General features: G+C 54.2%; 1 protein-coding gene across 12 annotated transcripts in view; it reads right to left on the bottom strand.

Moving 5' to 3' along the window:
- NRXN2 (neurexin 2) overlaps positions 1–23,512 on the bottom strand; it is a 94,226-nt gene that overhangs the window by 55,043 nt on the left and 15,671 nt on the right. For 6 of the 12 annotated variants that reach the window (XM_054570931.1, XM_054570937.1, XM_054570932.1 and 3 more), the window contains exons 3-7: positions 22,111–22,140; positions 19,731–19,802; positions 15,214–15,515; positions 7,652–7,675; positions 83–244 (exon numbers count right to left, since the gene is read on the bottom strand). In XM_054570931.1, coding sequence (XP_054426906.1) covers positions 83–244; positions 7,652–7,675; positions 15,214–15,515; positions 19,731–19,802; positions 22,111–22,140 — 590 coding nt within the window. The remainder of the gene's footprint in view (positions 1–82; positions 245–7,651; positions 7,676–15,213; positions 15,516–19,730; positions 19,803–22,110; positions 22,141–23,512) is intronic. The other 6 variants (XM_054570933.1, XM_054570934.1, XM_054570939.1 and 3 more) reach the window with 2 other exon arrangements.

The raw sequence follows: 23,512 nt of genomic DNA, 5'->3' as shown, positions 1-23,512 counted from the left end.
CTGGCCGGGTCTGACTCATCACACTGAAGACAGGGGCAAAGGGCTCCTGGGCTGACCGCAGCCCTTTCCTAGCCCTACTCACGTCCTTGAGGCAGCCCATAAAGTTGTTGCTGACAGGCGAGCCCGGCAGGTCAGCGGTGTTGGGGCTGCCCCCAATGTAGAAGAAGTCATCAGAGCCCAGCATGGTGTAATCCTCCTGCGTGTAGCCTGTGGTGGTCAGGATCCCGTCCACCGAGATGGTCACCTGCCCAGCCCAGGGAGGGAGGGAGACAAGGAGACAACCTGCGTCAACTCCCTGGGAAGAGTCCAGGGCTGGGAAAGGGAGGGGCCAGGGGGCAGTGGGGGAGGGGGACCCCCCATTTTTATGTCTGCTTGTCTCAGAGGAGGAACAGTGTGGGGGGAGAGAGGGAAGGGAAAGAGGAGGCAGCACAAGATCTGATGGTTTCAGGGTGGGTGAAGGCCTGCCCCACAGCCCCCAGCTCAGCAGCAGAGGCCTCTGGGCACTGAAAAGAGTGCTCACCAAGAACCAGTTCCTGGAAGAGGCTCCAAGTGGAAGTGGGAGCCCCAGGCCAGGGCTCCAGATAAGGGGATGCATGTGGCACCCTCACTCCCCTCCTCTTGAAGATGCTCTCTGGCCCTGCTCATGATTTCAGAGCGCCTTTGATAAACCAGACAGAGGCGCCAACTCTCCTTGGACCCTGGTGGCTTTGACTCGCCTGCAGCTCCCCGTTCAGGGCACTGAGGAGCCCTTTCAGTCTTAGCCCAGTAGGGAGGTGGCAGAAAGCAAGGGCATGAGGAGCAAGAACTCAGATGTTCCTGGGGAGTCTTGGAACTTCCTGGGGGACGCAGAACAACCTTCAGGGCTGATTCCCACCACTGTGCTCCTTTCCTGAGTCTGTCTCTTTACTCCCAGGCCCCTCTGTACTCTAGTCACTCTCTTGGCTCCCAAGGAGAGGACAGTACTTCACCTAGTCATCAGCCTGCCTTCCTCTCCTTGCCTTCCCTGCTGATGCCACCATCGTACCCTGGGGAGTCAGGGCCAGGGCAGGGAACAGAGGGGGACAGGGCTAACCTCACGATATCTTGACCCTGCACTGAAAAGTCAGGTAAAAAAGCAAGATGGGTAAGGATGGGGGAGTACCTGGTGTTCCAAGGAGATGAGAAAGGCTCAGTGGTGGCCTGGGGGAGGCAGAGTGACCTTGGTGGGGAGTGGCGAGTGCAGGAAATTCTTGGACTACTCGCTCCCCAGGCAAAGGCCCACCTGGCCTCTGAGAATTCCACAGGAGCAGCCGGCAAGGCCTCCAGACACCCAGCAAGGTTGAGGGGAAAGAGTCGAGATCTGTGGGACCGTGAACCCCCATACTAGGAAGGCTGTGGTGTAGGACGCGTCAGCTGGGAAAGCGAATACATGCTTCCACAGGCTGCCGTTCACCCCACTTCTCACTCCTGTAAAGTGCTTCAGCACCCCCTTTTCAGGAAAAGTCTGGAGACTGGGGCCTTCCAGTCACTGCCTGTGGTGTCCCCACCCACAGCAGCCCGTCTGCACATGCCACCAGTCATTTTCCAGCAGCTGGTCTCCAGAGTTCCGCTGTCACAGGGGCAGAGGTGCCCGTTAGGTACTCCTAAGGGACATGAACAGAATGGGAGCAAGGGGAACCTTCCCCACAGGGCCCTTGAGTCCCCCTTGTGCTGAGCTGGAGCCCCCCAGTGAGTGGGGAGGGGGCTGAGCAAAGCCAGGGCGGAAGGGGTCCCCTCCAGGGAACCATCAAACCTTGTGCTGGGAGAGCTAGGTTCAAGGACAGGCGGTAAAGGGGTGTCTTTGTGGAAGGTGGTGGTTTGAAAGCTTTTGAGTCTAGTTTTGAGGGGAGGGCTAGTCATTAGTATTTCTTCTTCCCTCCATCCTGCCTGAGGCTGGGAAGTGAGGATCTGAGTGGAAAGGGGGAGGGTCAAAGTATTAGTCACAAAAACATGCAGACAAGATTAGACTGGGCAGAAGAGGGCTGGAGAAAGGAAAGAACGGGACTGGGCTGAAGGCGCAGAGGTAAGACAGGGAGGGGTGGCAGGGTGAAGGGGTCTCCCTGGGACCAATTCCATTTCATCCTGCCCTCTACCTCCACTCCTGAATTGGGCTACAAATTAGTTCCTGAGGCTGCATCTGGTCACCCCAAATAGACAATCAGCTCCTGAAGGATGGACACCTGGCCTGACACGTCCCTGTAACCCCAATAATCCCAGGACAGTCCAAGAACACACCATAGTCATTAAAGGCGACATGAAGTCCCCTCATGATTCAGGACCACACTTGGATCTCACTGCCTGTGCCCCATTTATAAATCCTACACCTCGGGAGCCTTTGGAGAACAGAGCCTCGGTCCCCCGAGACTGCTCTAACCAGTCACTCCTGCTGCCATCTCTACATTTGGCCTTCCAGTCCCCTCAAGCTACCCAGCTGTCCACCCTCCCCAGCCCCAGCAGCAAGGGCACCAGCTACTGACACCTTCTTCACCCAGTGGCTTCTCCTTGGCCCAGTCCACTTGGCCAGCTCACCTGCCTCTGCCCTCTCAGAGTTAGAAGGACCTGCCTGGAGGAAGAGGGGTGTCCTCCTCAACTCCCCTCCAGACCGGGGGCAAATATGACCTGGCCCTCACTGCTTTATGCAAATCACTGCCACACAGTGCCCCCTAGTAGAATAGAGTTGCCTTAATCATCCTACCTGTCCCCCAAATTCCCAACTTTTTTGGAGCAGCCCTGGCCCGAGGGGTGGAGGAGAGGGTAGCAGGAGGTGGGTAGCATCAGAAGATGCATGGAGGAAGGGGGTCAGCCTAGGGGTGGGGAAAGGAGAGAAAGTGGGGAACGGGCACTGGAAAAAAAGGGAGGCAAGGGCAGGGGAATGGAGGAAGGTATCTGGGGAAGGCAAGGAGGGAGATGACAGATTAGTAAACCCAACTGTTCCCTCAGACAAATCAAAGTCCAGACACAAAAATGGCGGGTTCGTTAGTAAAAGCAGGAAACAGGGAAATAATTCCCCTGTCCCCCTCCACCCTGGGGGTTCATGATGCCCCTGCCCCCCAACCCCGCCCGCGCAGCTTCTGGAAGGGGTAGGGCCGGCGGGGGAGGAGGGCAAGGGGGGGTGCCATGCAACACAGAACAGCCACTGCATCAAGGGCACGTGCGGGTTAGAGGGCCAGGGTAGGGGCCGGCCCAGCAGGAGAGGCGAGAGAACACAGCCACCGGTGAGAAGGCACGTGGGCCAGGGAGGTAGGAAGAGCAGAGATGGAGGCAAAAGAGCTGTGGGGTGCAGGAAGGAAGAGCTTCCTTCCAGCGGAGGAGGGGAGAGGGGCCCTCACTAGGACACATTTATGGGCTGAGTGAAAAAGGGGAAGGGACCTTAGACTCAGACCATCCCCACCCAGAGGGTGACCCATGCGCTCATTCCCACGGCCCATTCACCACTGATCACAGACCCCAGACACACCTGCTCATACACCAGCACATCCCACTGAAGGCAGCGGGGGAAGTCTCGATGGGCTCATTTCCAACAGCATCCTTTCTGTCACCAGGACCACAGCTGGGGCCCCAAGACACGGCCGAGACTCTGCACCCTGCCCATACCAGTCTCCTCAGCCAGTCCACTCAACACAGACAGGCCGGGCCTGAGTGGGGACCGAGTGGGCCAGAAGGAAGGAGTCACAGCTCTGCTCGGGGAGAGCCGTGCCCAGCCAAGGAGGAGAGCGCGGAGCACAGAAGACACAGGAGCCCAGTGCCCAGCGGCCCAGACCCAGCTCCACTCTCCAGGAGCAGGGAGGGTGGTGGGAGGTGCTCGAAGGGGCAGCCTACAACCTGGGTGGGCTCTCAACCTTCCCCACTGACCTCACCTCTCTTCTGCTCTGCTTGGCTCCCTACTTAGGCAGGGTGGTAGGATGTGAAACCAGGTCCTGGCCATAGATATGCCCCAGGAAGAAAGGGAGGAAGAGTGGACACCCCTCTGGCATCACCCAGAGCTCTTCCTGGCTCTCTGCTATGTTCACAGTCACCAGCCTCCTTGGAGGAGGGAATGGGGCTTATTTGAGGGAGAATATGATTGAGTGAGGGCAAGTGCTTTGACTTCGTGGGTGGGCTGGATGGGCTTTGGGGATTCATGAAGCCCCTTGACATCACAGGGAAAACTGCATCAATGGGCATTTTGTTTCCTTGTGAGAGGCCATTTCTGTGACATCAGATTCTCAAACGGCTCCACAAGCCAAAGCTGGTTAACTTTGAATTGAGTGGGGTGGGAGTCGAGGATGAGGATGGGGCGGGGGACACGTCTGAAGGAGGTATGCAGCCCTGCTACAGGCTGACGTTTAGCCATGTGTTTGAAGCGGAGGAGAAAATGGTTGGAAAGACACACAAGGAAGATGACCGAGCCAACAGCTATAGTCCAACAGTCAATCCTGATGTCTAGATTTGATCAAGTTTGGGAATAGAAGCTTCGGGTCAAAAATTCTGAGTTTAGCCTTTCCCATTTTCTAGAACAATCCCAATTTACCTCTCTCACTCTCATTCGTAAAAGGGGTTTAACAGCTTCCATCACCACCCCACCTTCTCCCAGGCTGACCGGGAAGATCAAACGAGACAGCTGAAATAAAATCTTCCACAACCGGCTGTGTGACCCCAGGCTTTCTCTGGGCCCCAGCTTCCCCATCTGTTAACTGGGAATAATCTCTGCCTGCAATCAAAGCATTCATCAAGTTTAAATGATGTTCAAAAGGTAAGAGCTGTTTAGGGGAACCAAAGCCCCCAGTGGATGTACAAAGAACTATTAGTTTTGTAAGAAAATGTCCATTGACCTGACCACACCTAATCCAAACCTTGGCCTTTTTGATCTGTATCCACCCTCTCTCCCCCAGAGAGAAATGTTCAAATAACAAGAAAAGAATTAGTGAAAAATAAGTACTAAACCAGCCAGAACCCGACTGAGGAAGGCCTGGGAATCAGAACAGGTTGAACGCTGTGTCTTCTAGTGCCCCATTCTCTGGCTCCAGTCTTGGCCTGTAGGAGCCGATCCCTGGGACGTTTCTCTAAGGGTTTATGAGTCTACGGAGGCCACGCCGAGGCAACCAGCTCCGGTTGTCAATGGTGATGCTCATGCTGGAAGGCAGGGACATCAGAGATGGACACAGGGTTTAGTAGCAGCCTCCCTTGCCAGTGGGGAAACCAGACAGGGTTCTTCACTTCTTAACCAGCTCACTCAAGTCACCCCATCATTCCTCCTCCTCCTCCTCCTCCCCAGGTCCAATTCCTGAGGCATTCAGGGTTTCATGAAGTTATTTTAGGACTAACTCCTAAGAAGGGATGGTAATAGGGTCTCCAGTAGGGCCAGCAACACTGTATTCTCCAGGGTTTTCTGTGGGAAGGGAACAGCATCTTTACAAAACATCCCTGCCCTGGAAACAATGAGATAATCAGTGAGCGTTTTATAAAGCTTAATAAAATTAGAGTTCCCTTTACAGAGTAGCTTACCCTCCCTGACCTTCACACTGACCCCATGAAATAGGCAGTACAGGTGCATCATCAGCCCGTTTGGTAACTGAGCTTTTGCCCCAGGTTACAGGGTCGATTTTTAACTGAACTGAGACTAGAAGGGAGGTCTGCAGGGCCCTAATTCTCGGACGGTGCTTGGTGTATACTACATGGGCCTATCTTGCCTGCCCCTTCTGTCCCCAAAGTCACAGTGAAGCTCTGTAAATGTCCTGAGAGGCACTCAATGCCCTGGCCTGAGGCATGGGCAGCAGCCACATCCCAGAAGCAGCAGCTGGACAACAGAGACTGGAAGGTGGGGCTGGGACCCCCGAATGGCTCCATTAGAACATGGGGACAACTGAGAGTGACCAGAGAAGATCTTTGATTGGAGGCAGCCAGGATGGCTACAGCCATAGGCATGGGCTCGGGCAGAGGACAGGGTTACCACGAGTCTGTGGGTACAGGGAAACACAGACCTGCACAAGGATCAGGACAGGCCAGACATGGCCTCAGAGGTAGAGCCTCCTGGGGAGGTGAGGGAGCCACTCAGACTAGGAGCCTAGCTGTCACGCTTCCCTCTTCACCAGCCAGGCAGCCACATGGACCTGGCAGGCTGGGAAGGCCAAGCAGCTGCCCCAAGCAGCGTGGGCCCCATAGGAGCAGACACGTCCATATGCAGGGTCCCCAGCCTGGTGCTCAATCACTCTGCATTATTAATAGGCGATGACTAACCGCCTGCTGCTGCAGAGCCAGGACCGGGCAGGCATGAGGGAATCCCAGGGGAGAGCACACAGCAGGGCCTGCAGGCACGCACTCCGAGGCGAGGCGAGGCGAGGTGAGGCGAGGAGCAAAGGGCCAGCCTCGGTTCCTTCCCCGCTCCTGCCCCCACAACCACCTCCACACAGAGCCCTCACCAGGCTCAGAAACACACATGGTCACACAGCCCCCAGCTCACACCAGCCAGCATTTACATGTGTAGAGTTACCAGCAGAATCTCACAAACACACAGTACAGTCACCCACTAACACCCCCTACGTGTTGCACCAACATTTACACACACTTGCACCCACACACACACATACATACCAGCTGCATTTACACAGACACCCACACCAACACTCACAGGGACAGAGCCCAACCCAAACAGAGGAGCTTGGTGACAACTACCCCAGCTCCACCCCTGCTGGGCCTCCTCTCACCCCCTCAACAGGGAAGGAAACCACCCCCGGTCAGAGGCCATGCTGCACAGGCAGGGGACAGAGAGGGGAGGAGAGATGGAGGGGAAGGAAGACAGTGTGAAACACAGTGTTAGTCAGAGCAGCAGAGCTGTGGGGGGAACTGGACGCTGTCCCTGGTGGGGGGAAAAGACCATTCGTGCCATGCAAAATGTGCAGGAAGATGGAACCAGGAACCCTCAAGGTTGAGAAATGAGGGTAGGGGTGTCACCTCTTCCCTGGCAGCCAGCATGGGGCAGTCCCCAAACTGGTATGAACTGGTGACTTGAAGGAGCTCTCTGGACTGGTCCCAGGCTGCTGCGCATCTCCCAAGGCCATTTCTGCCCCCCCGCCCCGCCCCGGGGAACCTGCCCAGCTGGCTGCCACTTGAGGTCTCACCGCCAACCCCCTCCCCCAACTCAAGGGGCCTGTCCAGGAGCTGACAGTGAGCAGAGCATAGCATGTCATGGGATGGTGTTTTCCATGGATTTTCAGGAGACCAAGAAAGAAACTAAACCAAAGAGAAAAAACGAGGGGGAGGGGATGAACAAAACAAAGCAATAGAAATAAGCAGCCTGGCATCGGGGCTGGTCTAACCAGAGCCGATGAATATGGGGCCTGCCCCCAGGTCCCTCTGGCCAGGAATCAATTCAGGAGTCAGGGGTTAGGGCAGGGACAGGCCGAATTCCTCGATTTCCATTTGTCTTTTGGATTTGAGTTTGGACCAAAAAAAAGAAAGAAAAGGGAAAGAGGAAAACTAAAGGAGAAGCAAAATCTAAAGATTATCTAGGACGCAAAAAAGGAAGAGCAAAACAACCAAAACCAAACAGGGAAAGGAAACAAAAGAGGGAGAATCAAACAGTTAAAAAAACCCACGGCAAACCAAACGGTAAGACAATTAGAGTGATATCTACCAGATAATGCAGTTTGTTTACCATAGCGTGTCCAATCCCTGCGTGCTTCACCGGAGATATGGGGGAGGGGGGGAGGGGTCAAAAAAAAAACAACAACAAAGACAACAACAAAAGAACAGAATGAAAGAAAAGAAAAATAAAATGACCAACTGTGAAACTCAAAGAAGGAGGAAAAATATATATCCGTATATATTTGGTTGTTTTTTCAGACCCTCCCACCTTAGGTTCAGCTAAAGTATTTTGTTTAAAGAAAATTAAATTATGATGGAAAGGAGAAATAAAACACACACAAAAATTAAGTTCCTTCTTCTCCCAACCCCTCCCCCACCCCTCCTGTGGATTCCTCTTCCCCCCATCCCCTCCCGGAGGAAGAGCCTGCTGCAGAGAAGGGGAACAGTTAAAGACCTTGGTTAGTAGAGAAGAAAACAAAAGAACTGGACCAAGAAAGCAAAGACTTAAAGATGGTCGACATTCCGCAGATGAGACAGAAAGGTTAGTTCAGTCTTTCACTCATACCTTGCCCCACCTGTCCCTGCCCATCCCTTGGTCCCCTGGGTTATAAGCGTGTTAGTAACACACACAGAGTCGGCAACGGGGTTTTCCAACAGAGGGTGAAAGAGGGAAGGCAGGGGGTTAAGAAGCAGACCCAATTATGCAGTATTAGTAATTCCTATTGGCTGAAATGTTAGGAAGTTGAGGGGAGGAAGGGAGGAGAGCAAGGGGTATGAGAAAGGGATGGACTATTGAGTTGGGTAGGACAAGTGGGTTTGTTGGCTAACTGGTCAACCAGGTGGCTTTACAGAGAACTGGCTAAAGAGCAAGTTGGTGCTGGCCAACTGGCAGACCAATGACCATATTGAGTTAATGGGTTAACTGTTTGGTGATGGCCAGCCGGCTGCCAGGCTGGGAGAAGAGTAGCCCAACACCTCTAGAGAATAGCAGGAGCGGCTAGAATGAGAGGAGATTTCATTTGGAGACAAAGGGAGGGGTTCCCAACAAGTGTAGGAGGGGATATGGGTGTCTGCTGTTCCTGGATGTAGAGGATAGACAAATATAGAGTCATGGGTGCGGGGGGCAGCTCCCCTTTTCTTTTTTTTGTCTGTCTCTCTTCCTTGAGAAAGGAAGAGAGAGTGAGTTGTCACCAGAATGAGGAAAAGGAAACCTTGCCCTCTGTGGGCTGACAGAGGGCTCACTCTCAAATCATATATCTAATCATCCCAAACTTGCCTCCCTCTCCTTCCCCTCTCCCACCCAAAGCTGACTCCTCCTTCCTGCCTAACTTGACTTTTCAGAGCCCATGTTTCCCAGAAAGTTCCCCAGGTTCTTCAACCACTGTACCGCCATCCTCTTATGCTCCTCTAGGCAGTTGTCCCTGACAAAATTAACTACCTACCACCATTACCCCTGCAAGTCTCTGGAACTGATAAGGCTTTCCCGGCAGCCTAGCCTCCCTCCCTGTGCACCCATAGACCCCTGAGCCTCCACTCCCCACAGCCAGCACCAGAAATTTACCCCCCTCCACACCACACCATAAAAAGGAACAGAGGCCTATCTACCTCTAAAATCCTTTACTCCTCCCTCAGCTATAAGCCAGCTTCTGCTCCCCCAAGTTCACTTTCTCTTCTTATGGCCAAAGACAGCAGCAACAACCACCTTCAAAATCACCCTAGTCTTTAAGGAAGAGATGCCAAAGGGACAGAGGCAGCTGCACTGAGAGTATCAGAGATGGAGGGACACTATTACAAAATACTTAAACTGCACACCCAAGAGAGTGACTGTGAGAAGGAAAGGTATTCTAGGGACAGATCCATTAGTTAGAGAATTATTATAACCAGTGGGCATGGGGGCTAATTCAGTAACACAATTAATAAGGGCCTCATATAATTAAAAACAACAGAATTCAATATTTAGCAGCTAGAAGAAGTGCTGAATGACCAATATTAATTCTTAGTGATGCAGGAGCAGTTTACCTCCTGATAGCAGGAGGGCGAGAGTCTAACTGTGGGGGCAGTGTCCGGAACGAGGAGATGAGCGGTGACTCGAGTACTAGTACTATCAGCTGGTAGGACTGTTGTGAGATGAAGAGGTCAACTAGTCAGAACAAAGAACAATTAGCTTCAGGGCAGCTAAACCAATTGCACCAAAAAAGGTAAGAGCTGCGTGGTATTGCTCCACTAGAGGAACAAGGCAGGAAAAGGGCATTGGAGGGGAAATGCAATTACTACTGTTTTTAAATTAGAACTCGTTGTGGAAACTAAAATTTAAAAAAAAAAGTTTTAAACTTTCATGGACAACTTCCATTTTAACAAATAGAAGAGCAAATTCAGAAACAAGATTAAGGGGAAAGAGATGGGAGTTCAAAGCCTGGGCCTTCCACTAAGGTGTCTAGAGATCTAGGTTGGAGCAGGAGATGGGGGCTCTCCTAGACCTAAGGGTTAGGGATCCAGAACCCAGTCTATGGGGATCGTGCCAGAGAGGGCAATTATGGCCAAATGCTAGAGTGGAGCTCCCACTGAAACCCGTTCCTGGTGGCCTGTGAAACGGTGACCCGTGCCTTCACAAATGCGGGGACCTGGAGAGCGGACCTCCAGCCTAACTAATGAGCAGTGAAGGGTCAGCTCAGTCATGGAGACAGCTCAGGAGCACCAGAATGGCAGTGCTTGATGAGGGAGGAGGGCATCGAGTCATGGAGGAGAGAAGTCACTCAATGCATCAAGTGCTAACTCCCCACAGTCCCTTAAGGGCCTTCGGACCAAGCTATATGCCATCTCCACCTTGAACTCTGAGTGTAGCCCCAGCCCCTTAAGACAGCCAAGAGTGGGATCACACACACAAATGTACATAAAGGCAATCTCTGTGGAGCCTGGGCAAGAGATGCTCAGGGCAAAGAAAAGAGACACTCACTTCACTCAGAGATAAGAGGGGTCCATTTTCTGACAAGCAGAATATTCTGATGGTTTCAAGATTTGAGATCATCCAAGAACGGCAGAACCACAAGATGAACTATAGCCGCCACTGCATTTTGTACAGATGACAATAACCAGGCCCTCCCTGGGACGCAGAGAACTGGAGTGCCTGCGAAGTTAGATAAACTTCCAGTTCTACCACTTCCTAACTGGGTAACTTTGGGAAAGTCCTTTAACCTGCTGAGTCTCAATTTCCTCATTGGTCACATGGGACTACATCTCACTTCACAGGATTGTTAGAAACACTGGTGAGATACAAAAGGGAAATGAGACCCCTGAAGTCAAGGGCTGGGAGAGGAGACGAAGGGCAATGCCCCCTGAGGAGGGCTGCAAAGGATGGGCACGGTCCACGGGAACTCAGAGGACGGGATGGGAGAGGCTTTCTCCTGGCTTTGTAAAGTGAGTAGGAGTCTTCCAGAGGGAAGAGGTACCACAGTTCAACGCTCGCATGAAATACATCTGCTGGGTCCTCGTGTCCAAAACTCACCAACTGGCTTCAAGAAAGAGCCCAACTGAACCAGAAAAAGACCACTAGAAAAACAACAAAAAACACTCAATAGTTGCTGGTATTAGGCCCTTAAGGAACTTACCACCTAGAAGTAGAGAGAAGAAATGAACACAAACATTGACCACACAGGTGGAATGTGATGAGAGTGCTCGAACACAGCAAAGAGAAAGACTGGTTGCAGGTGGGAGGATCAAGGGAGGCTTTGTGAAGAAGGTGGCATTTGGGCTAAGCCTGAAAGGCTGAACAAACCCACAGCCAATGAGAATGGCCAAGAGCCCCTCAGCACTCAAAGGCGCCCGGCACTGCGCCTTACCACATCACCTCAGTCAGCAAGGGTGCATTTCGCCGAGGATGAGCTAAGTGCAGAGAGGTCACCGAACTTGCATCAAGTCTCTCGAACTAGTGGCAGCGCTGAGATTTGAACCCAGACTGTCAGACTTAAACCCCAGCTCTAGGATTTCAGCAAGAAGAAAGGAGGGGAATGGTGGCATCGGTGGGAGAACTGTGGACACAAAAGAGGAGCTAAGGAAGCCAGTGCCAACGGAGTATGCAGAGAAGCACAGTTAGATCCTGTGACAGGGTGTGTGAGCTGACAGAGAAGAAGACTGGCCCGGGCCGGAAGGTGGGCCAGGGAGCCCCAAATGCCCAGAAGATCCCATGTTGGGGGCACTGCCCCCTTGGGGCCAGAGGAGCTCCTGAAAATTTCTGCGCTGAGAAGCTGGGCAGGAGGAAGCACATGTGATACCTTGGTAGTCAGCCTGTCTTCCGAATTTGGTGCTGGTTGATGAAGAAATAGGTTTGCACTCGGCTTGCATGGTCGTAGGAGGCATACTGGGAATAGGAGGAGAGTGGACCCAGGATTAAAATAGACCTCGGGAAATCCACAAAGGTAATCATTCCTGCAGGCTCCCCAAGAGATGCCTCCAGTCACAGTGGCCTCAGGCAGAGTTCGAAGGCAGAAGAAGGCTAAAGCAAGGTGCTATATCAGTGAGGCTTCCTCTGGTCCCAGCGGCTTTGTCTAAGAGTGTCTTCATGATTTCAGGGATAATTATCTAGTTCAGGGGAAAGGGCAAATTCTGCCTCCTTCCAGCCATTGGAGCTGGCCTCTTGACCCAGAACCAAGGGGAAAGGAGACCCCCTCAGTGCTTGCTCTTGGGCAGGCCCTCCCCACTCCTGCCTTTCTAATCACCTGGGGAAAACAATGTGGAACCTGGTGTTCTCAGACCCTGCCATCTACCTTGTGAGGGAGACAGGTGCCATTTCTTACCCTACCTCCTTTCCTTGCTCCTGCCCACAAAATCTGAAGGAGACAGAACACTGGTTTAAAACAACCCACTCCCAACCCAACATCACCCCTCCGATCACAAAAGGATTTTTCCAATCCGAAGACACGTCTGGACACTGTACAGACTTGTTTGGGCGCGGTTCCTACCTCTCAGCACTACTGACACTCGGAGCCACGTCCCTCTTTGCTGTGGGGCCGTCCTGTGCATTGTGTAGGGTTTAGCAGCATCCTGGCCTCTATCCACTAGATGCCAGTAGCACCCTCTCCTGGGCTGTGACAACCCAAAATGTCTCCAGATATTGCCAAATGTCTCCTGAGGAGCAAGGGGCACACCATCCTCGATTGAAAACCACTTTAGGAACAACAGGACCCAATAACTTATTCTTAGAAGCCCTGAAAATTAGGCAGTCAAAGGGCCCAGTGAGGATCCAGTGAATCCAGAGCACAGCCCTAAGGCTCGCCTCCCACCATTGGCCGCAGTCACCAAAAAAGGGCTGGGCCTCACCTTATGGACGTGGACTGGAGTGAAAAAATATCCCCAAGAACCCCCTTTTTAAAAGGGGTTTCGATCAAAGTCTTTAAGCAGATACCCTCTTTGGCCCTGAAGGCCGGAGCTCAGGTCAGTGCAATCTGACTGCCCCGCCCCATCCGGTGGGATAGGCCAGGTGAAGCCGGGGCCATCAGTTACCAGCTTGGGCCCATGACTCCATGAGCCCCAGGAAGAGGCATCCATGCGTCACTGTCCACATTTGGTGCTGCTGAAACCAGGCCTCGTCCCCACTGTGGCCCTTCCACCCCCCTCAGCCACAGACCCCTCCCTCTTCTCAGTATCTCTCTAGTTCCCAGAAAATTTAAAGTTTCCGTCACTCAGTTGACACTTGCATGGCTGTGCTTGGGTCACTTTTAGCAGACTCATCCTGTCTCTTCAAGGGCTGGGAGGGCAGGGACCATGCCTGCTTTTTCTCTGTACCCCATGTGGACACGCAATGTATTTGTTGACCAAATGATGCACAGGGACTCTGAGCTTGCAGCGTCTTCTTGCCAAAGGCAGTACCAGGTCACGGCACTGGCCCTGGTGAGGGAAAGCAAGCAAGAAGCACCAAAGGCAACTCCCCCACACAAACACCCCTGCAGTAAAATGTGTGTGACACATAAAAGTGTTACAAATGGACCTGACACTCTCAGGTTTGCTCAGACAGTGGTGACAACAAGGGACAAACCTCTGCCCCGGCCAGGGAATGATGTGACATGGAGAGAGGCATTGCATCGAGGAGGAGTGCCCCCACCAAGCATGCCACTCTACAGAGCATAGGGACACTAAGAACAGGCGCCTGGGTAAGGACTCAACTGCAAGAGGTAGCAGCAGGCTGGGAAGGAACAGCAGGTGTCCTCACGCCCAGGAAAGGAGCTACCAGAGAGGGAGCCCCTGAGATCATCGCTTAATGGCATTGAAGGGGAACAGGTAAGGAGAGTGAGAGGTCAGCTGGAATCCCAACCCCCAACTGACAAGCCTTTCAAGGGAGGAAGCAGAGGAGAAGGAGGCGGAGGGGGAAGAGGGGGAGGAGACACAATGGAAGGCTGGCCACCACACAACCAGAACCCGGGAAGTACAGAGACAATAAGTAGTAAGAGAAGGGCTGTAAACCAGCAGAGAAGCGCCTCCCGGGCCGAGATGCTGTGTGCTCCTGGTTGCACTTAGAGCGCCGGAGCGGGGGCCAGAAAAGCTTCCCTGCTATCAGCTACAAGAGAAAGCTGTGGACCCAAAAAAGAGAAGGGCTGGCAAAGCTTGGGCACCTGATGAGCAGGGAGAGAAGTCAGCAGGGGGAGGCAGGACGCACAGTGGCCTCTCCTGCTTTCAAAGGATGGTCTGGCTTGGGCCTGCTTGAGGCAGGAACTTCTCAGGGCTGGTCAAGCAGAAGCCTGGCCAGAGAGACGGTCTCCCCTGTCATAGCCACCCTGGGCCTTGGGAGAGGCAAAGAGGAGACTGCTAAGAGGACGGAGCTGATGCCGAGAAACAGCGGCGCCTCTCCAGGAGGTGAGTCTGGGAGCAGGGGCTGAGGGGACACTGCAGAAAAGAGCCCTGTCCTGCCTGCAGGAGCAGCCCCAAGACTCTCCTCTGAGGTCTTGCACGGGCTGGTCTGGGAGCCACGGAAAGAGAGCCATGGACTTCTGGGAGGGCCTGGGCTCCTTCAGAGGGACTGGAAGGGACTAGAAGGGAAAAGAAAAGGGAGTGTGCTGCCCAGGGAGAGGCAGGCCAAGCCCCTCTCTGTCCGGCTCTCCCTCACCCACCGGCTGCACCTCCGCCTTGCTCTGACCCAACCCTTGCCTCTGTCACAGAATGGCCCCACCTGGGGGCAGGCCGTATCCTGCCCCACACATACCTCAGGCTTTCGTTTGTACCTTTCTGCCCTAGTGTCGGGACACCCACAGCTGCTCCACCAGACCAGTGTCTCCCCACCCCAGAGCACCCCAGGGCCCACCCATCCAGACTCTGTCTTACTTCTCCCATCTCCAAAATCGCTCTTCTGCCAGATCACCAGATTCCTTAACCCCAGTCCTTGAAGTGCCAGCGCCTGCTACCAATCTGAGCCCAGCCCTTCCCCGTCCCTCAGACTCCTACCCTGGGCAGTTCTTCAGCCACCTCCCTAGCTCTGCTCCCTGGTCCTTGAAGCCTGCTTGCTACCGCCACTCTCCTGGACCCTCACACCCCCAAGCCCTGCTCTTCTCCAGAGCCGTGTCTCAATGCCCCACCCTGATGCCTCGCATCCGCTCTCCCATCCTGTCCTGATACAGCTGGCCCTGGCCTTCTTCTTGCTCCCCCTACCTGGCGCAGGTTTCGGGTGACCCGGACGTCGTGCCAGGCGTTGTCGTTGAACTTGCCATTGACAGGTTCCACGAGGGCCTCGAAGGCTCCTGAGCCCAGGTTGATGACAAGCCAGACGGCCCCGGACTTGAGGGACAGGTTGACGTAGTCAGCCGACTTGCCCGTGTGCAGCATTAGCCCATTGCGCTGCAGGGTGCGGAAGGCCAGCGTGATCTCATCCGTGCTGCTCTGGATTGGGTTGTGTGACAGGTCGTAGCAGAAGAACTCATTGCCTTTAAAGGTCGCCACAAACTCCTCCTTGCCTGGACGCCGTGGTGTGGGGAAAGGGGAGAAGGCTGAGTGGGAAAGGGTACGCCAAACCGCCGTCTTCCCCTCCAGCAGCCCGGGCGCAGGTCCCCCAGGGCCCCGACTGCAAGCTTTAGGCCCTCTCCTCTCCCCAGCCGCTCCACCCTCAACTCTGGACCCTGCCATCTCTGCTGTCAGAAGTCAACCTCCCCCATGTCCATTTCCAAAGCAGGAGACTGCTAAGTATTTCTCACACTGACAGCTGACAATTAAGCTGCCACAGGGCCAGGCAAAGCTGCCGTTCTCACTGTCTCCTCCCCCACCAGCCTCCCATCAGCCACTCCCCTTGATGAAAGGATGTGGAAGAGACACACGAGGCTCCACCTGACTTCTCCCTGGGAGGGCCCCCCCATGACTGGGGCACCAAGGTGCCCTGAGCGCAGCCCACCTCCCACTCCTGCCTCTTCTCAGTGATGACCGTTCTCAGCCCAGAGACACTTCAAGCCTCACCAGCAGGGATGCAACTGGTAGGCCTGCTGTGCAGCAGTGAGCAGATGAGAAGAATGTGAAAACGGTGGGTGGGGGAGGCAGGGGTAGGACACACGGGAAGGCGATGCCGGTGACCGGTGACGGGGATGTGCACCAGGTAGCAGCAGGCCACCGGGCAGGACTTACACGAGTGGCTATCATGCCGGCTATCACTTCCTACTCTAACCTCAGAGGACAGTAGAGATGGGCCCTTAGGCAGAGAGCCGCTGAGGGGCCCCAGAGGATGAATGTGAGACCCCGCGTGCCAGCAAGTGGCTAGGGGTGAAAGGGCAAGGGCAGGCCTGGCTCGCACGCACACACGTGTGCATGTGTGTGCACAGGGCTCCTTCCACAGGCACTTTTTAAGCAGAAGCAAAAATGGCTAGGAGAGCTTTAGGGGTATTTAGCATTCCATAAGTGGGTGACAGGTGAGAGGTCAATGACACGGTGGAGGGAAGCTGGGGTCCCAAGCAGCTTCACAAGCCAGAGCCCAAGGAGAGGGGAGAGAACGGGATGGGGAGGCGGGGAGAGCAGACTCTGACAGGGACCGCATCTCCTCCCCAGCAAACAGCTCGTCTGGCCCACCTCACCGGAGCAGGAATGCTGGCAAAGGCCTTTATGGGGCGCAGGGGGTTCTCAGTAGAGGCCCCCGGTCAGGCAGAAGCAAGCACAGTGCAGGGAGCGGGGGACACGTGTGGCCCTGGTGAGGCACCTGCCGGGCCGGGCCACAGCAGCAGGCGCTGCATGTGGAATCAGGCTCTCTGGGCGCACTTTCTGCTGGTGCCCCTCCCCTGCACACACAGCCCCGCTTCTCTCCGTCCGGGCAGGCTGCCCGTGGACTTGGTCCTCGCTGCCTCCGGATGCCAAAGCACCAGCTGCTGCCCCAGAGCCTGGCACCGCACTTACTGCAGCTGGCAAGGCCCCGTTTCCTGAGGCCACAGGGCAGCAAGTCTGGTGAGGACACAGGCAACATGGGGACAGTCGAAACCCTGCTCTGCCCACCTCAGGGCTCCAGTGGAGAGGACCAGAGAGAATCAAGGGGAAGAGTCAAGCCGAGACAAGAAGGGGAAGGTGTGCAGGGAGGGAAAGAGATGAACCATCGGGGACGGAGAGGAAATGGTGAGGGAGCAAGAGGTGACAGAGTAAAGCAATCTGGAAAAAGACAAGGAGCAAACTAAGAGGGGACAGACAGGTAAGGGTAATGGGAAAAGAGCCAGCAAGGGAAGGGGGACCGAGACCTCTAAGGAACGGAAGCCAAGGCTTTGTCAGGATTGCACTGCTTCCATAGCAACCGGGCCTGCTGCCTGGGCACTGGCAGGGGAAGAAGAGGCAGGCTCAAGGACCAGAAAGGGGACTCTGTTTGACCTTGGGTTTGCCACATGTACTAATCCCTCCCAGAAGCCAGGCCTTCCCTCCTACTCCCTCACCTTCACTGCAGTCAAAGGAAATATCATTAAAGGGAGTGTCAAACTGAAAAAAAGGCAGGAATAAGGCAACCACGTGAAAAAGTGATTGGGACAGAACAAAAGAGGCCGGTAGAAAGGAGAGAGGCAGGGCTGGGGCTGGACGCGGCTGCCGAGGCAAAGTGGAGAAACACGTCAGTCTCAATTCCTCCAGTCTCTGCCTCAGGTCTCCTAGGCGAGGAGGCAAAGCCAATCTGAAGCCTGAGTCTACATGTTCTCCAATTCCCAATGCAGCCAGAGACCCCGGGCAGCCCAGAGATGGAAAGAGGCTTGGAGAAGCCAGGGGGAGCCTGAAAGAATTTGAGGAGACAGAAAAGAAAACCCGAGGGTGGTGGGAAGCACAGAGAGAGACCCTGAGTGGGGAGGAGGGCAGAAAGACCTCAAGAGAGTTTGGGATGGGGCTCTTTCAGAGTAAGTGAGCATGTGGAGGTTGGTTGCCCAAGCACAAGCAAGACCTGGGAGGAGCAGACCTGCCTGAAGCACCAGGGGGCGCTCTCCCCCATCTCCCGGCCCAGACCATCCTGAAACTACAACCCCAGTCACAGCTTGAACAACAATCACAGCTCCTAATAGCCCCTGACCCAGGAAGGAGGGTTGTCACTGATGCATGCTGTCTCCCAGGCCAGGGGGTATGGAGTTCCACATGTGTCTCAGTCAAGCTGAATGTATCTAGAGACGAGTTGTGTGGTCCTGGGTTTCTGAGCGCCGTGAGGGACAGAGCAGCTGCCTCCTTTCCGGACCCAGCCCAGAGCCCTTCTCCGGGAAGGTCTCCAGCGCCGCCCCCCCCCCCCGCCCCGCCCCTCCCTGCTCTCAAGCACTACAGCTGTCTGTTCTGCTCATTTGGCACTCACTGCCGAGTAACATCTTGTACTGCTCCCCTGAGAGGAAGTGTGATGTGAGAAAGACCTGGGCACTAATACCGGCTCTTCCACCAGCTTTGTGACCTTGGCCAAGAGGCAGCATCTCCCAGCCCCAGCTTTCTCCCTGGACAAAGGAGCTAATCATCGGCGGCCTCACAGGTTGCTGTGGGCATTAGAAAGAGAACAGATGGGTGTGACTTCCTAAGCTGTGAACCATTCCACGAATAAACGACTCTTGTGCTGCTGTGTAAGTTTCTGTGTGTGTGTGCTGCCTCTCTCTCCAGATCAATGAATACATTAACTCCTCTGGACAGTCTTTGCTTTTCATATACTTTGCATGTAGCACGCTTTATTGTACTTATTTGTTAGAATGTCAATGAGCCCCTTGAGAACAAAGACCATCCGCCCATTTAAAATAACTTTGCTGAGCACGTGCCCACTCATGTGCCAGGAGTTGTGTAAAGCAGGGGGTATACAAATGAAGAGATCTGAGCGCTGTCCTCAGGGAGCTCAATCTAGTGAGGGAGGCAAACAGGTAAAGTGACAGGTACAATACAGTGAGACAAGCAATTAATGGATGTATAGACAAGGGGAGCACCAAAAAGTGTCTGGGTTCGCCTGGGGCATTCAGGGGCTACTTCCAGTGTGGATGGTCTGACTGTTTTTCGAGAGTCAGCGGAAAGAGATACCAAATAGCTGGGGAAGAAAGCAGGGATGGCGGAAGTCCAGGCCGCCAGAACAGCGTGTTCTGAAAGAATGCAGATAGGACTCGATAGCCCCAGTGCTTGGCACCCTCTGGTGTTCCTTGAGGGGGTGCAAAAGCAGCCTGTATGCTTCTTAGGAAAGAGGATCTCTTAAGAGAGCAGTCTCAGTGCTTAAAGCCCGCAGCCCTGAGAAAGGCTCAAGGGCCCCACGCTGGTCTTGGGGGGGCTTTGGCAGATGTCAGCTTCCTCCTCTGTAAACCCAGGGCAATGCACCCCTCCACAAAGGATCGCGGAGGCTCAGTGAGGTGATGAGTGTGATCCATATGTATTATACATGCCACATCTGCCAACCAGAATTTGATGATGAAATGGGGGTGGGGGTTACCCTGCTGCCTGGTCATTCCACCAGAGAAACATACTTTATAGCAATGACTCTGAACAACTGCTGCAAAAAGACACCTGTATCCTAGATGGAGGTCACCAGGACAACTAAGCTTTGGGAAAGAAATGGAGGTTTGTGGCCCTTCACACCAGGGCAGGTACTGGGGGTGCAGGCCTACCAGTCCCTGTGGGCCTCAGAGAGGGTACACCCCTGTTGACTAACCTCCCCCATGGGAAGTGCAGTTTGCCTTCAGGGGGTGAGGGCTGGGCTCACTGGGGACTGTGGGGTCACTGACCTTTTGTCGGCTGGTGCACATCACTGGCTGCTCCTCTCCCGGCCCCCCCCTCGGAGAACAGTAAGGACCCTACTGGAGAAGCAGAATTGGGGAGTCAGGCACGGGGGCTACTCAGCCAGTCCCACCCCAGCCTTGAGGTGATTGGCGGGGCCTTTCCAGGGCAGAGGTTCTCTTGCTTGGAGGGACCGCTTCAGGGAAAGGGGAGCTGCTCTGGGGACTCACTTGCTTTAGGGACTCTCGGGAAAGAGCTCATTGACGAACCAAGGATCCCATTGGCCCCAGAAATCCCATCACACTCATGACCACCAACTTCTGCGCTTTGCCCAGGAGCGGGTAGACAGGGGCGGAGGGGCAGAGGCCACACTGCTGGTTCAGGAGCCCCTTCTGCCCAACAACATGCACACAGGACAGCCCTCGGGATCTGGAGGCCCCTGAGCTGCCACTTCCTGTTCCTCGCTCGTCCTCCTCCCCACTCTGTATCCTTGCTCACTCCCTCTCTGCTGGGTCAGAGTTCACGTTCAACTTCCACTCATTCAAAAGCCTGACACAGGCACCCTTCCTCCAAAACTCCCCAATCCACGTACCACATGCCCCTTGTCTGATCTTTGCCTGTCCTCGAAGCAAACCTGGCTCTCTGTCTGCACCTAGTTCCTTTACTACAGGGAGTGCTTTTGATGTCACTTTTGTCCACGTGTTTGCCAGTCGGACTACGGGGCATAGCAGGGGCAGGGCCATGGTTTCTGCTTGTACTCTGTCCCTCCATTGTGCCTTCAGAGGGCTGTGCACACCAAGGGAGGTCTTGACTAGCTGGAACTTGTGTTTGGGGAGGAGCCCTCTCTTGAGGATGACTCCTTGCTCTGCACCACCCAGCATGGCAGCCCCAGGCCTCCTCTCGGAAGGCCCCACAGGCAGGTATTGCCATGCCCGGATTCCAGGTCAGCTGAAGCTCTTCAGCCACCCACCTGTGCCAGTGACTGTGTGTGCTCAGCGCCTGGTTCCCAGGCGCCCACACCTTTTGCCAGACCCCATGGGATATCTTCAGGATGAGGGGAACTCAAAAATGGAGTTTAAAAGTCCCTGCACAGGCCTCTACTCCCACCCAATCCCAAATTCCCAGAACTAAAGCTAGAATGGCACCTGGACTATGGATCTTTCGGGGGTGGGGGATCCTTTTGGCCCTCAACTATGACAAAGGTGAGCCACAGCCAGCACCCCCAGAACCAGGCACTCACAGGCAAGAAGGATGTAAGTGAACCAACCAGGTCCTGACTCCCCCACTTGGGACTTCCTCTTTTCCCACATGTTTTGCCATAACTTCACATCCCTGCAAAAATCATGGGCCCCCGCCTCCCCAGACCTACGTCCATCCCAAATTCCAGATCTAAGCCTCTTCCTACAGCCCAGTCTTCCTCCTGTTGGCCTCTCCTGCCTACAGGCTAAGGACTCCACCTCATCCCAACGGAAGATGGGCCCCAAGAGAGGACCGCCCTGGGCAGGGGAGCAGTGCCTACGCATCTAGAAGGCCAAATGCACGAGCTCAAAGAGTCAATGACGGGGCGCCCTAGGGGAGGTCATAGCTGGCAGGGACCACAGTCAGGACTCGTGGGCTCCATCTCCAGCGGCTGAACACCAGGGCTCTTTAAAGTGGTAGGGACTTGGTGGAAGCTAAAAATAGAGAAAAAGTCCCAATGGTACCATCAATTAAAGTCTGTGGAATCACTAGCAAGTCACCTCATCTCTCTGGGCCTAAATGTCCTCATCCATTAAACAGAGTCAAGAGAAGTTCGAAAGGTACTAGGGTGAAGGTGTGCAGTGGGACAGCTGCGGAAAGGGGGGATCCCAAGCCAGCACTCCCCTACTTTTCCTGCTTACTCCATTGTGGGAATGGGGGCCCCCCACAGCAGCAGGGTGAAGGGAGGGAGGCTGCCTAAAATCCCCTTTCTCCAGCCCGCGCTTTTCTCTTTTTATTTGGATTCATAGAGAAGAAAGGATGATCAGAATGAGTGGAAGAAAATAAAATACCACCATGAGAAAGAAAAAAAGCAAGATACACTACCAGGAAAACTCAAAAAGGTGACTGGAGACAACGGCAGGAGTTCAAACATCTCTTGATGTCAGAAACCAAGGTGAGATGAGGGTGGATGGAGTGAGGCGGGGAGGTGGGGAGAGGGGAGAGCACAGACACGAACAAACCCCCCACCCCCACCCCAGCACCCCCAAATAAAATAAAGACATGGCGGAGGAAGGGGCTGGGAAGGGAAGGAAGGAGGTGGGACAGATGGAGGAGGGGAAAGAGGAACAAGGAGAGGAACAGAAAATCCAGGCGCGGGTTGGGGGCAATCCAGTCCAATCCAAAGCAAACCAGAACTTCAGACCATACCTTCGCTGTTTAACGTCAGGTGAGCCGGACCTTGGAAAGGGGAAGGAGAGAAAGAAAGAAAGGAAAAACAAAAAAAAAAAAAAGAAGAAAAAAAGAAAGAAAAGGGGAAAGAAACAAAGAAAACACGAGTCATCAAAATCAGCCAGAGAGAGGGGAGAAAAAAGCTTTTGCTGCCACAATTTAAAAACCCTTTTTAACTTGTGACAGACATCGGGGAAAAGCCCCCAGCCCAGAAGCTGAGGAAAGGGGCCCGATGCCGAAACAGGGTGGAGGGCATGAAGAGGGGGGAGAGAGAGAAAGAGAGAAGGGGACAGCAGAGAGGGTGAAGGGGTACAGGCAGAGCCAGAGGAAGAATGGGGCAGGGAGTCACTGCAGTGGGGAGAGGACATTTTGGTTTCTTTTTTTCCTTCTTGCCGGAAAAAAAAAAAGGAAAAGGAGGAGAAGCATGAGGCTGGGAGGGCTGCTTTTTCCTTTTTCTTTTTTTCTTTTTTTTTTTCTTCCGGGAGACGGAGAGAAAAAAAAACGGTCAACGAGAAAAACGATTCAGATGGAGGAGAAAAATAAAACACGACACAAAAATCAAAGCCACCTGGAGAGAGAGAGAGTGTCCCGTTAGCGTGGAACTGAGTGGGCAAGGGGGACCTCCAACCCTGCCCCCCAACGCCCCATCCCTGTTACCCCTATGACCCTGGCAGAGAAGGGGCAGAGCGGGGATAGGAGGAGCCTGGGCCTAGAGGGATGCCCTGCCAAAGTGAGCCCCAGGAAGGCACCTGTCCAGTTCCAGGCCTCCCAGCTGCTCCTCCCACACCCTCTGTTTGGACAGCAGGCATGCTGCACACCTGGATTCTATAAGGAAACTGGGGTTCAGGAGGACCAAGTGAGGTAGGAGAAAGCATGATCTAGGCAGACATTGGAGCAAGGGTGGGGGACGTGGATCCTCCCACCAGGAGGACTAAGAGGCTAGGGCCAGAGCTCTCGGACAGCAAGGGGTAAGGAGGACAGTCAGGACCCACGGCAAGAGGCCCAGATCTCCAAGAGGTCAAACACCTCGTTCATAAATTGTTCTGTGGACTCCCTTTCTCTGGCCAGGCTGCCTCTGAGATGACCTAAAAGCTGGATTTTGAACATGGAAAAAAGAAACCTGTATCCAACATTGTGAGCAGGAGCAGCTGGGATTATTTTCAGGGTTACCTTGACCCCTTAAGAGAGCCTGGTCAGCCCTGATCCAAGGAACCCCTCAGCCTTTGGGTAAGAGCTTCTGGCCCACTGAACCAGGTCCCCTGTCCCCAGAAGGTACCAATCAAGGAAAGCTCTCTCCAGAGAGGCTGACAGCCCCAGGTCCCACAGTGGGCTGAGACCCCAAGGCCTGAGATGAGCAGCCAGCCCCACTAAACCTCAGGCC

The sequence above is a fragment of the Pteronotus mesoamericanus genome, unplaced genomic scaffold (assembly GCF_021234165.1).
Source record: "Pteronotus mesoamericanus isolate MK-2021 breed Mesoamerican mustached bat unplaced genomic scaffold, CSHL_Meso_final contig_214, whole genome shotgun sequence".
In the NCBI taxonomy this organism is placed as follows: domain Eukaryota; kingdom Metazoa; phylum Chordata; class Mammalia; order Chiroptera; family Mormoopidae; genus Pteronotus; species Pteronotus mesoamericanus.
The sequence above is the reverse complement of the archived record's forward strand: the minus strand, read 5'-3'. Positions and strand labels throughout refer to the sequence as shown.